The 13,909-nt window shown below is 41.8% G+C and overlaps 1 protein-coding gene across 3 annotated transcripts in view; it reads left to right on the top strand.

Annotated features, from left to right (window-relative positions):
- Positions 1-13,909, top strand: part of brinp1 (BMP/retinoic acid inducible neural specific 1) — a 379,558-nt gene that overhangs the window by 320,259 nt on the left and 45,390 nt on the right. For all 3 annotated transcript variants that reach the window (XM_043719925.2, XM_043719928.2, XM_087998528.1), the window contains exon 5: positions 9,151-9,256. In XM_043719925.2, coding sequence (XP_043575860.1) covers positions 9,151-9,256 — 106 coding nt within the window. The remainder of the gene's footprint in view (positions 1-9,150; positions 9,257-13,909) is intronic.

The raw sequence follows: 13,909 nt of genomic DNA, 5'->3' as shown, positions 1-13,909 counted from the left end.
TAAAGAATGAGGTGGAGAAGTAATTTAATTGGAATTTTAAATCCCATTGGTATTCCATTGGTAATTTGGGATTGTCTGATGACTCCTCAATAGTTAAGTGTCATTATCTCATTTTCCACAGGCAGAGAGAACTTGTATCGAGCAGCAGTAGAAAGCCTGTACCTTGAGATCATGGGTTTTTCTTGTTCTTTAATTTTGCTCCTTGATAGTTTTGGAGAAATTCTAAAGCTCAAGGTGTTCTGTTTGAACAGAAAGAAAATGTTGTATATTTTTCATTATTTTTGTATTGTAGACATTTCATAATTACTGATGTCTGAATCAAGAACACTCTTAAAGTTCTGAGACATCTGAACAACATCTGAAACTATTGCAGTTCTGTTTCTGGTGATGCGACATGACGTGTGAGGCACGTTGCCTGAGTGATACGGTCTTGCATTAGAAATTACAGCAGGCACTCACATCGTCAATTTCTGAGCAGAATTCAATGATAACTAACATGATTTATTGGATCAAGCACCACTGCCAGTATGATATAGTCTGAGAGCATCCCTATGTATAAGCTCATGTAACATGCATTGTAAAGACTGAGCTTTCAATGGGACAGATGTCTTGAAGTTTAATAACATTGCTCATGCTATCATTAATAACTGTTTACACTGCTGTTATATGTCAGACTTACAAATAGTCTAGGTTCTGTGCTTGCTGACCACATAGCAAAGGTACAATAAGAGCAATGACAACAATAATTAGGTATGGCAACTGAAAGTGAAAACAACAAATACTGGAAACCTCCACGGGTTAGGCAGCATCAATGGAAAGGGAGCAAACTAACGTTTCGAGTCGAGAAATCTCTTAATCAGAGCTGTCTTGAAATGTTGGGGGTGGGGGCAGCGTTTATGTAATAGTTGAGGGGAGTGGTGGAGTTCTGGGGGAGAAAGGGTGCTGATAGTGAAAATTAAGTAATCACAATGTGAAAATGGCAAACCATAGTGTGTCTAACTGTCAACTTGGAATGAACAGATCATCCCATTGGAATGGGGAAATGGTGAGAAAGAATGCCACGAGTAAAGCTCAAAAGAAAAGGGAAGGAATGGGAGTGGGTTCACAATTTGAAGGTGTTGAACTCAGTATTAAGTCCAGAAGGCTGTAAAGTGCCTTGTCTGAAGCTGAGATGTTATTTCTTTCATTTTGTGCTGTGATTCACTGGAACACTGCAGCATGTTGAGACAGTGGGCATGCGAGCAGGACACTGTGTTTAAATGACCAGCTATGGGAAGGTCAGGGTCCTGCTTGCTCACGGTCTGGGTGTGATCCACAAAGCAGTCACCCAGCCTGCATTTGGTCTCTCTAATGTAGAGTAGGCCACACTGGGTGCAGTGAATACAATTGACCAGATAGGAAGAGATACAGGTGAACTGCTGCTTCACCTGGAAACTGTTTAGGCCTTTGGATGGTGAGCAGGGAGGAGAAGGGGCAGGTGTTGCACCTTCTGTGGTTACATGGGAAGGTGCTGTGGGAAGGGGGCATGGTGTTGGTGGTCATTCAGGAATAGCTTAAGGTGTCCAGGAGGAATTATCCCTGTGGAATGCAGTCAAAGGGAGTGAGGGGAAGATGTGTTTGGCCGTGGCATTCTGCTGGAGTTGTCTGAAATGACAAAGAATTATCCTTTGAATGTGGACGATGGTGGGATGAATAGTAATGACAAGAGTTGAGTGATGGAAATGGACAAGGGCAGAAGTAGGTGATAGATTGGATCTGTTTGGACCTGTTTGGATGATGCCACCTCCCAAGACAGCACTGCTGACATGGCTTCCTTCTTCCATAACCATAGTTTCCCACTAACTGTGGTTCTCAGAGCCCTCAACTGCATCCAACCTATCACCCATGCTTTTGCCCATGCCCTTCCCATCATTCATAACTGTGTAAGAGTTCAACACCTTCAGCTTGTGAACTCACTCCCATTTCTTCCCCTTGCTTGAGCCTTACTTATTGCATTCTCTGTCACCATGTCCCATCTCCCCTCCCTCCACTCCAGTGGGACTGTGTTATTTCCAGTTTGGCAGTTAGACATTCTGATCTCTTAATCTGCACTATTAGTACCCTTTCTCCCCCAGCACTCCACCCCTCCATTATAGCTATAAATGCTGCCTCCTCCATATCAGCTCCTGATGAAGAGTCATCTAGACTTGAAACATTGGCTTGCTTTCTCTCCGAGGATGGTGCCTGACCTGCTGTGATTTCCAGCATTTTTGTTTTCAGTGCAGATTCCAGCATCTGCAATAATTTGTTCCTGTTCTGCCACTGAAAGTGAAATGGAGACCCTTATAGCAGATTGTCACATGATGTGATGCCATCATACTATCTTCAAGAAACAAACGTGTATGGTTTGAAATCTTAGTAATACAACATAACAGCTTGCTTTAACCTATTTTATTTTCCCGATGGATATAATTAGACCAAAATGTGTTTTGGACTTTGGCTATGAAGAGCTCAAGGCCCTTTACCCAAGATGATTGGCAATAAACTCAGACCAAGGGAGCAGAAGAATTGCAACCCGTGACTAAGGAAAAGTGGAGTTGATTGAAGACTGCTGGAGACATTGGCTGACCCTGCTGGTTGGTCTTTTGTGCTTAAAGTCTTTACATCAAGCCTGGCATGTTGAGCTTGAGATCAAGGGCATTTGACTGGTTTGTTGGGTCTGCAATTAATTAGGGTAAGGAGCATCCAAATCCAAAGCTGTTAGATTTGAACTGGCCAGAACAAGATAAGAAGGTTGCTTGTATGTCTTCGTTTGGTAGGTTGGAGTAATTAAATCCTTTTTAGGAATGTGCGAGGGAGTAAGTGAAGACCTGTCACAAGTGCTGTGACCAATTTAGTCACAAGAAGGAACACCAGTCTAAACTGATGCTGCAGAGATGGTTCTGCAATGCAGCTGAGTCCTTGTGACATGATGCAGGAATTGATTCATTGAAAGGGCATTGCTCCATCGTTTTGTGATGTGATTAAAGAAAAATAAATCTTGTATCAAAGTTGGCCAAGTTATGACATTAAAGTCATAATTACATTAACTTGGAGGTAGGCCAGGCAGCAGGAATGTCTCATTTTGGCAACAACTCTCCTCTTTTGGGGGGTAGGGAGGTGGCAACTAGCATACTGCAGCGTGATTGAAAAATTTACAGGAACTTTAGGTTTGATTGCTGACATGAAGTCTTCCCTCTCTGGGATGGTATAGCGCCTTCAGGGTTCTCAAAACAGCATTTGGGAATCCTGCCGACAAAGGACAGGCAGCAGAGCATGACCATGTCCAAGTGTTGCCATCTCCCTCAGTGAAACAGTTGGTGCAGGCAATTGACTGGTTTGCTACTCTCTACAAGGAGTTGGGGGAGTTATATCTGAGCCTTTGAAGTGCGGAGAACAGCGTTGGAAGGTGACAGTTACATGTTCTAGTGGTGTGCTGGAGAAATTGTAATTGCCCTGGTACGCAGTAACTCACTGCTGAAACATGTTTGATCATCATGTGAGGTGAGATAAGTGGGACTTGCCACACATTTTATGGTAATTAAGCATGTCTGTCACTGTCCTTGAACTCCACTCTCATTTGTTACAACAGCGGTAATTATATAACATTAACAAGCAGAATTTCTACTGAATGAGAGGCCAGTGCTGGTTGTTTGACCAGTGAACTAATAGACTAATAGAGGCACTGCCATGGAAAATGCATCAGGTAATGTTAATTGATAATTAACTGACAGTCCAAAGATGGGCAGGTTAGATGGATTGGCAATGCTAAATTGCCTGTAGTGCCCAGGGATGTGTAGGTTAGGTGAATTAGTCATGAGCAATGCAAGATTGCAGGAATAAGGTTGGTCGAATGGGTCTGGCAGGGATGCTATTCAGAGGATACTCTTCAGAGCCATGGAACTTGAGGAATCCCAATGTGCATATTGACTAAAGAAAGTAGGTTTGCAGTAGACAAAGATATCTGCAAAGATATTGATGATTCCTACAAATATTGCAATTGCTGAGGATGCCAGTCAACAATTAAACAAATATGGTCTTAGGTTAGACCATTTCAAGGGCTCTGACTTAAAAACTGCATATCAGTTCTATTCCTTGTCTGAACCAATTGACACAACACCAGGTTATAGTCCAACAGGTTTATTTGAAATCACAAGTTTTCACAACGCTGCTCCTTCATCAGATCAAGTGGGCCTGATGAAAGAGTAGCACTCTGAAAGCTTGTGATTTTAAAATAAACTTGCTGGAGTATAACCTGGTGTTGTGTGACGTCTGACCTTGTCCAACCCAGTCCATCACGGGCACCTGCACATCTTGTCTGTACCAGACGCAGTCTTTTAAAAATGATTACCTGTGTCGGTATGTGTGTTTGGTTTCATATTTCTATTGTTTCTACTTGTGGTCATTAGGCAATGAAATTCCTCTTTATTTCCCTCAAAAAAACCTTGGTAATTGGCTCCTTCATCTTCTGGTGAACTACATTTTTTTTTTATTGGGATGTGCTACCTGTATTCTAAAATAAATATGTGTGTTGCAATCAATCAAGGTGGGTTGAAAAGAGGGAAGCTGATTCATGCTGTCTACCTGGGCCATAACATTTTGTATAGCAAATTGTCTACATTCAATACCCAGGAAGAAGTATGGTGACTGTATCCTTCAATTGGAGATACTCTTGATTCTAATGATTATCTAAATCATCCTCCAGACAGTCTCCTGAATCGCCTTGCTCAGTGCAAATACCCATCAACACACCCATTATGGGACACACGCTGACAGTCATGTTTTAACCTCATCTCACAGTGACCAAAGATAATTTGTACTTTGTCATGGGATTTTCAATGGAGCTGTGTGTTGCTGAGTGATACTTGCAACTGTTACCAGGTGAATGGTTCCCAGCTGAGAGAAGAGACCAAAAACTGCATCATCACTGGGGATAAAAAGAAACTCCAATAACCTTTCATGATTTCTCATCATAATTTCACATTTTTAGGAGCGATGGGGAAGGGGATGAACTACATAATAGTACATCTGATTCATCGACCCATTCTGCCGCTATCTACTGAGTCGAAATCTTTAATGTTATGCATATTGTCAGTGATGCACCACCATCTTCAAGTTCCCCTCCAAGCCATTTACCATCCTGACTTGGATATATATCACCGTTCCTTCACTGTCACTGGGTCAAAATCCTGGAATTCCCTCCCTAATGGCATTGTTGGTCAACCCAAAACAGGTGGACTGTAGCGATTCAAGAAGGCAGCTCAAGGGCAACTTGGGACAGGCAATAAAATGCTGGTCCAGCCGGTGACACCCACATCCCACAAATGAATAAAAGGAAAATGCAGAGACATGTTTTTTTGTCTTACAAAATTAACATGGTTAGCAATAATCTTGAATTGGAATAATACAGAGCCACAGGTTCCAGCCTTGGGCAACTGTCTGTGTGGAGTTTGCACGTTCTCCCCGTGCCTGCGTGGGTTTCCTCCCACAGTCCAAAGATGAGCAGGTCAGGTGAATTGGCCATGCTAAATTGCCCATAGTGTTAGGTGCATCAGTCAGAGGGAAATGGGTCTGGGTGGGTTACTCTTTGGATGGTCGGTATGGACTGATTGGGCCGAAGTTTCTACACTGTAGGGAATCTAATCTAATCTAAATTTCCACTCACAGTAATAATCAGAAATTGAGTCTTATTTTCCATATAGGTTCATAAGACTAAGTTAAACTCAAGTCAACAATTCATAGACAAAAATAGAAATTGCTGGGAAAGCTCAGCAGGTCTGGTAGCATCTGTGGAGAGTCACTTGACTTGAAATTTAACTCTGATTTTTCTGCACAGATGCTGCCGGACCTGCTGAGCTTGTCCAACAATTTCTCTCTGATTTCCACCATCTGCAGTTCTTTTGCTTTTTATTTTGTCAGCAATTCATACCCAGAAAGACTGATAAACTAACGTTTTTTTCTCAATCAAAACTGATTTTAGAGCACTTTAACTTCGATAAAATTTGAACTCCTATAATAAAGTCCTAAACACTCCAACTGTGCCTTATTTGTCTTTTTCACAACTGATTGTTTCTGTGACACAGGGTAAGTTGAAACGAGTCTGTCTTTTCGACTCTCGGAGGAGTTGATCGTGATTTCAGTGAAAGCTTCAGGATGTTCCAAGATACTTTACAGCCAATTACTTTTGAAGCATCTTCATTTGTACCAGAAATCATGCAGCAGCCAATTTAACACACCAAGTGTTTGACAGTCAGCTTGAAGGAAATTATCAGATAATCTGCTTCAGTGGTGTTGGTTGAGGGATACACATCGAGCCTGAAAAACAGGAAGAACCCCCCCCCGCTCTCCTTGCTATCATCTTCATTGGACCTTGATCTAACATCTCACCCAAAAAAAAAGTGGGATTGATCAGTCCAAAATTTACCAGTCCAGTAGGAAAATTTGCATTGTTGCTAATATAGTACTGAGAGCAGGAATAAATTGGACAAATCCCTCGGGGGTTATAATTGTTCAAGGTTGCTGTAGATTCTGAGACTTGAGTTCAAATCTAGTTCAGCATGACCAGAAGAAATCTTCATCTCTTCTGGGGTCAAGGTTTGTTAAGGAAATGACTTTTCACTTCATTGTGTGAACTCAGTAGCACAAAACGTCAAAAACAAAAAAAAACAGAAGTTGCTGGAAAAGCTCAACAGGTCTGGTAGCATCCATGAAGAGAAATCAGAGTTAATGTTTCAGGTCTGGTGACCTTTCCTCAGAACAGACCTACCAGACGTGCTGAGCTTTTCCAGCAACCTCTGTTTCTGATTTATAGCATCCTTAGTTCTTTCAGTTTTTAGTTTAGCGCAAAGCATCAGGTTGGCATAAAGCTGCCACTTGAACTGTGATGTTACAGAGGTGCATTTCCTTTGCAGATGTATAAAGCCTGTAACAACTCTGACCCAATAATATGAACCTGTCTTATTGGAATGAAGTAATTTATCCTTATGCTGTTCGCTCCTTTGTTATTTGCCATATTAGTACCTTGGATAGCTCTTGGAACTCGTCACCTTGACCTAGAAATAGTATGGATAGGCAGCCCATTATATAAAATCAATGGAAAAGGTGGCCATTATGCATAGACTCTGATGTCTATAACTTATCAAAATGCCATTTGATTAACATTAATGTCATAGTATCTCAAAATGTCCACCATTATTATTGTACATAATTTATATTTCCTGGGTTTTTTTTCGTTAATTGTGCCATTTTTATATAAAGGAAAAAGCAACTCACGAGCCAACTGAATATGAAAATGTCTTGTTAATGGACGATAATCTGTATGGATTTGCTTTAAATTATTGTGCATTGGAGAACACCAGAGTAAATTGCAACCTAAGCGCAGCAACAGTTAACTAACTCACCGAACCATCACCGTCAAACCTGAGGGCAGTTTATAGGACAGGATCCAAATGAAACCTTGGCATTTGTGGACCATTTCATTGCAGTGAAGAGATAGCCTCAGGAAGCATATTGCAGTTACATACTGTTTAGCAAAAGAAAGTTCTCATTGACAGTCACACTGTTGGTGTTATTCCCAAATTCAGTTATAATGTGCAGCCCTTGTGTTAACATCTATGACACACAGCAGCCTCCAGGCCTCCACATTGCTCTTGCTGCTTCATTTAATGAAGGTAACTTATAGAATACCCTCATTATAAGACACCATTTATTAGAGCAAGGTTGCTACATGGTATAACAGAAAACAGAAAGGTAGTGCAGATTATCTGCAATGTTAGATGATTGCAAAATGATTCTGGACTTGTCTGTATGCTTTGAACTGCAAAGGCAAAATCTCTGTCATTGATCTTTGCTAGTTAGGTTAGAAATGGAACTGTCTCTTAATGAGATCATACCCATTTTCCTCCCTTTTTATTCAAAATTATTGAAGCTTGCATTGAAAGTGAGAGAAAATTAGACAGTATTATCTCAGTCATGCAAAAATTATTTAATTAGTTTTCCATAACCTATTCCAAACATAGTTATCCATGTTTATATTACAGCAATCCCACATGCACAGTGCTGAAGAAGACTGAATCAGGAACAAGGAGGGTTCTGGGTGCATTGGTCAATCTGCCATTGAAATAAACCATCATAGCATTCAACAGTTGTTACCTGGGCCATTATTGACAGGCATAGCTTAAGGCACTTCATCGCTGTATGATTGGGGCTTAAGCCAATGTAATGAAAAGTATCCTTTGTTGTTATTGGAACAATTTGGATAATTGTAGCTGGACAAGTTGAGCCCTGTCAGGATCTGGTGTAGAGTCTTTAGATTATTTTGTTTTCTCCAAAGGTTAATAAAAGCCTCAACAATTGAAATTAACTATTTTAATTTTTTGAGACTTCATTTGTATGTGAGCAAATTATAAATAATTTGATCTCTGATGCTGAAAGATTGAAGGGAGCTTTATAAAAATTATATAAGTTTTATTCCAGTGACAAAATAAGTCAAAATAAATGATGTAAAGATGTAAAATAAAATGGTAATATTTAAAGCAGAGTAAAATAGGAGAGAGGGAGAGAGAACCTATCAGTCCATTGTTGATTGTCAGGAAAAACCTATCTGGTTCACTAATGTCCCTCAGGTAATGAAGCCACCATCCTTACCTGGTCTGGCTCAGGTGTGACTTCAGACACACAGCAATGTGGTTAACTCTTAACTGCCCTCTGGGCAATTAGGGATGGGCAATAAATGCTGCCGAGCAAGCGATAACCTCATCCCATGAATGCATAAAGAAGAAAAAAATCTTTATTAAAGTTTGAGGTAATTGATCTTCAATGATTTTATGATGACACTTAAGTATCCAGTTCCATTTGAAAGCATTCTAATGTTATAAGCGTTATGCTTGTCTCATAGACATTAAATGACCAACTGTATTCTTTAAACAAGGGCGTGCAACAATCATGGAAGCTGCTAATAAGAGTGATGTGGGGGGAGGTTGCAGATCATGTGGAAACCTCCAATTTCAACCAGAGGGGGCAGTCATTATCCCTTTGGCGCACATCCGTGAATAAATTTAATTCAGTTTTGACATGAGAAATTGAGATTGTGTTGATTCCATATTGTAAATGTAAAATACTTTGGTGTTGCAGGTAACAGAAACACGAACTGGACCTCTGGGGTGTAGCAGTTACGAGAACCTTGATTCAGTGAGTTCTGTTCTACTGCAGAGTCCTGAGAGCAGATTGCATTTGCAAGGTAAGTTTTCAGGAAGACGAGGGGTTCTGGGATGGGCAGGGAGGAAATGCGAATTTCAAACACATTTCAATGTTTATGCAAAGAATTTATTTGACACACGAGCTTCCATAAAACAGTATACTTTGTTCAGTGAAGTGACTACAGTACTATAATGAACTGTTGAGTGCAGAACACTAATCTGGAATTTGCTAAAATTCGATAAGTTATGTCAACATTTACGTTGACACAATACCCACATTCAGCTGATCTTGCTGACTCGTGCCAAAACTTTCTCCCAATCTTATTAACATGCAGCAAAGAAATAACAAAAAGAACAGCTTTAATGAGAGAAAATCAGAATAAACTGTCTTGTAATGAGGAAAGCCCCTTACTCGCACAAAAGGTGGAATTTAATTTTAGTGATGTGGTGGGGAGCGTGTTGCTCCCTGACTCAAGAACCTCTGAAATCCTCTTCTTTGGGGAAGGCCTGTTATTGAATTATCAATCTGTCATTTAAGTGGCCAGCAATGGGCCTTCCTCAGGCTTAACGATCCAGGGAGTGGAAATCCTACTGTTAATATTTGGTGCAGTGGCTGTAGTGAGGGATGTATGCACAGGAATGCTGGACGGTGCTCTCCATTTCTGGTACTGAGATTACATTCGCTAACCTATTAGGCTTTCACTTGTTCGTGCTCCTGATGTTGTGACTCTTTTGTGGTACCCCCACTTGTCTGCCTCTATTAGCATCAGGGCAGGTGGCACTCCAATCTTTTGCAGGGGAATGAAATAGTGGTGGTCAGGGTTGTGTTAATGAGTGACAGGACACTTTAAGTGAGAGTTTGTGAATAAGCACCAATGACAATGGAAGTTGGGCGTGAAGCTTAAAACTTGTCCAACACAGCCAGGTTTTCTCAAACCTTTGCTCTGTGATTGTTTTTAACACCATAATTATGCCACTGTTTAGCATAAGATTTGAAGAAATTCTAGGCTCATTATATCCAAGTCACAAGGATAGATGTGAATAAAGAAGGCTAATTGGCCTTGCGCTCTTATCAAGAAAAAATGCAACACTCTCAATGATGATATGAAATGTATAAATGATGCCAGGTTTATGTTTCCACTGGGTAAAAGTGAGGACTGCAGATGCTGGAGATCAGAATCTAGATTAGAGTGGTGCTGGAAAAGCACAGTAGGTCAAGCAGCATCCGGGCATCGATGTTTTGGGCAAAAGCCCTTCATCAGGAATGAAGGCAGGGAGCCTCTGGGGTGGAAAGATAAATGGGATGGGGGTGGGTCTGGGGAGAAGGCAGCCAAGAGTACAATAGGTGGATGGAGGTGGGGATGAAGGTGATAGGTCAGAGAGGAGGGTGGAGCGGATAGGTGGGAAGGGAGATTGGCAGGTAGGACAGGTCATGAGGATGGTGCTGAGCTGGAAGGTTGGAACCTGGGTAAGGTGGGGGAGGGGAAATGAGGAAACTGGTGAATTCCACATTGATGCCCTGGGGTTGAAGTGTTCCGAGGCGGAAGATGAGGTGTTCTTCCTCCAAGCGTCAGGTGGTGAGGGAGTGGTGGTGAAGGAGGCCCAAGACCTGCATGTCCTTGGCAGAGTGGGAGGGGAAGTTGAAATGTTGGGCCACGGGATGGTGAGGTTGATTGGTGCAGGTGTCCCGGAGATGTTCCCTAAAGCGCTCTGCGAGAAGGCATCCAGTCTCCGCAATGTAAAGGAGACCACATTGGGAGCAACGGATACAATAAATGACATTGGTGGATGTGCAGGTGAAACTTTGATGGATGTGGAAGGCTCCTTTGGGACCTTGGATGGAGGTGAGTGAGGAGGTGTGGGCGCAGGTTTTGCAATTCCTGCGGTGGCAAAGGAAGGTGCCAGGAGGGAAGAATGGTTTGTTGGGGGTTGTGGACCTGACCAGGTAGTCACAGAAGGAACGGTCTTTACGGAAAGGAGTGGGGAGGGAAATATGTCCCTGGTGGTGGGGTCTGTTTGGAGGTGCAGAAATGTTGGCGGATGACACGGTTTGTGTGAAGGTTGGTAGGGTGGAAGGTGAGGATCAGGAGGGTTCTGACCTTGTTGCGATTGGAGGGGTGCAGGTTTGAGGGCGGAGGTGAGGGGCGTGGATGAGATGCATTGGAGGGCATGTTCATCCACGTGGGAAGGGAAATTGCGGTCTTTAAAGAAGGAGGCCATCTGATGTGTTCTGTGGTGGAATTGGTCCGCAGATACAGCGGAGGAATTGGGTATGTTTCCACTGTTCTACCTGTCAGCTCATTGCAGTACATGAGAAGGAGCAAATTGCTCCAGGTGCTGGAATCTGTACTGAAAACAAAAAATGCTGGAGATCACAGCAGGTCAGGCAGCATCCATGGAGAGAGAGCAAGCTAATGTTTCGAGTCTAGATGACTCGTCATCTCAAAACATTAGCTTGCTGACTCTCCATGTATGAAGTACACGGGAACCTTGTATTAGTTTGAACTGTGTTACATTGCTATGTGTTAAATATTGTGTAGCCTGGACTTGTCTTTTCCATGCTATTTACTGTCCCACCTGAAAATAGATCTTGCATGTTGAAAAGGACTTTCACCCTTTTAAAAGATTTTAATTTTTAAGATATTATTTTTAACTGTTCTTTTTGAATTGCTGATGCTGACTTAACTGAACTGAAGACAGCTTTTTTTAAGTTAGAAGGGGCTGCAAACAAAATACGTGGATGTTAATCACTGAGTTACAGTCTTCTCCAAAACAGAGAGATCAGTCTGCTCCACAGCTCCATTCAAGGTGTAGAGTGTAATGCCTGTGAGCTGTAGTTACAGTGGTGTTTGAAAAATTACTCACTTTCTGCACGTATCAATTGACCACCTGATCATTCCTATTCATGTACTCCTGATCTCACTTCTGAGTGAGTCACAAGGCCAGTGCACACTTGTAGAGTTCAACCTTCTCCCAAGTTTATGGCAATGCAGGAAGGCACTCTAGTTGTAGCTGTGCACATTACACCATCAGAAAACAGCCTCCGTGTATTGCATCCTGCAGGGTTTAGTGAGTAAGAGCAGGCCACAGAAACAGATCTGAAAGTGAACCAGAGAAGGAGGCAGAAATGAGCCGTTAACTTTCTTCACTCACTTCTCAAACCACAATGCTGCTGCTGAGAACAGCTTTCAATTGTTCATGTATGTGTAACATAAGAGGAACAAGTCTTTTCTGCGGCAACTCATTTGGACAGTATTGAAGAAAGTCTCTGCAAAATGTTTCCCAAAGCACCATGTTGCCACTCAGTGGAGTAGTTCAGCCCTGGGTCAGTTTGCCACGGTTGTGTAAACCACCCAATTGGAGTAGAGAAATCTTCAAAACAAATTCAAACTAATCACATCAATTGGAGCAGGACCTGCCCTGATACAGTCTCAGTTCTGCCCTATGATTCCTGTCAGTTCCCAGTAAATGGACCTATTGTCCAGGATTTCAGAGACGTGTGGGTCAGATGCAAAGAATCTGTTTAGCTCATTAAGCAGCTCCTTCAGACGCAGATTCACTGAATTCCATTCCCCTGGCCTTTGCACATATCCATCAATATTTTATATATTAATAGCTGCCCACTTCTATTTTTTAAAAGTCTTATAGATTTTGTTTGCTCCTGTATTATGGATTAGCCATCCAATCCCTGACAATTGTAGTTAAATATTCTCCTCACCTTTCCCTCAGTTCTTTCAGTGCTGATCCTTATTCTCTGTCCAACAGTTACTGATTTAATTGATAATGATATGTTATTGTGTTTTTAAGGTTTTTGACTAATTACCAGCATTCGTAATACAATGTAGCTGAAGTCAGACCTTCCATTTCGAAAATTCAGTGGCCAGTAGAAATAACTGTTCCCTATTTACACAGAGTGGATTACGTAAAATCCCTACAGTGTGGAAAAAGGCCATTTAACCCAGCAAGTCCACACTGACCCTCCGAAGATCATCCCATTCAGACCCATCCCTCTAGCCTTTCCCTGTAATTTTGCATTCCCCATGGCTAATGCACCAACCTATACATCCCTGAACGCGATGGGCAATTTAGCGTGGCCAATCCACCCAACCTGTATACTTTTGGACAGTTGCCTGAAGGTGAAATTGAACCAGAGTCTCTGGCACTGTGCTAACCACTGAGCCTCCGTGCTGCCCTGATTGACTGATTTGAACACCTCAGGGTCTTCAGCACCACCAGCAGACCACCTCCACCTCAATCTCAGGAAAAGAGTTCTGTACTTTCTGTTTTTAAAGGGTGCCATCAGTCAAAGTGGATTAAACATTAATGTTTATGAAATCGCAAATACTTGAATGTTAAGGTGTGTTTATGGGCATTGCATTTCACTAAAAGTTTAACCTGCAGTTTCCATTGGTGATAAATGAAAACTAATCTGAAATTTAATAGAACATTGAACAAACATGATGAAGTCAGTAAAATGCCTTCATGTGAGTGGGGCAACTCTAGGTTGGTCCCCTGGCCAATTGTGATCCATATTGCTTTTAGTCAAATCACATTGGCACACTTTCCCATTGGAGATATTTCAGGTAATTGGAGACCAGGGTGTCTTTGTACTTTTAAAATTGATCAATTTGTATGTGTACACCAGGTACAGAATACCTTGAGTCTCCCACCCCTTTACTCAAGCTTATTATGTT

The sequence above is a fragment of the Chiloscyllium plagiosum genome, unplaced genomic scaffold, assembly GCF_037043375.1.
Source record: "Chiloscyllium plagiosum isolate Xiang-an unplaced genomic scaffold, Cpla_swu_hap1 HiC_scaffold_21, whole genome shotgun sequence".
In the NCBI taxonomy this organism is placed as follows: domain Eukaryota; kingdom Metazoa; phylum Chordata; class Chondrichthyes; order Orectolobiformes; family Hemiscylliidae; genus Chiloscyllium; species Chiloscyllium plagiosum.
This window is presented reverse-complemented; position numbering and strand designations above follow the sequence as displayed.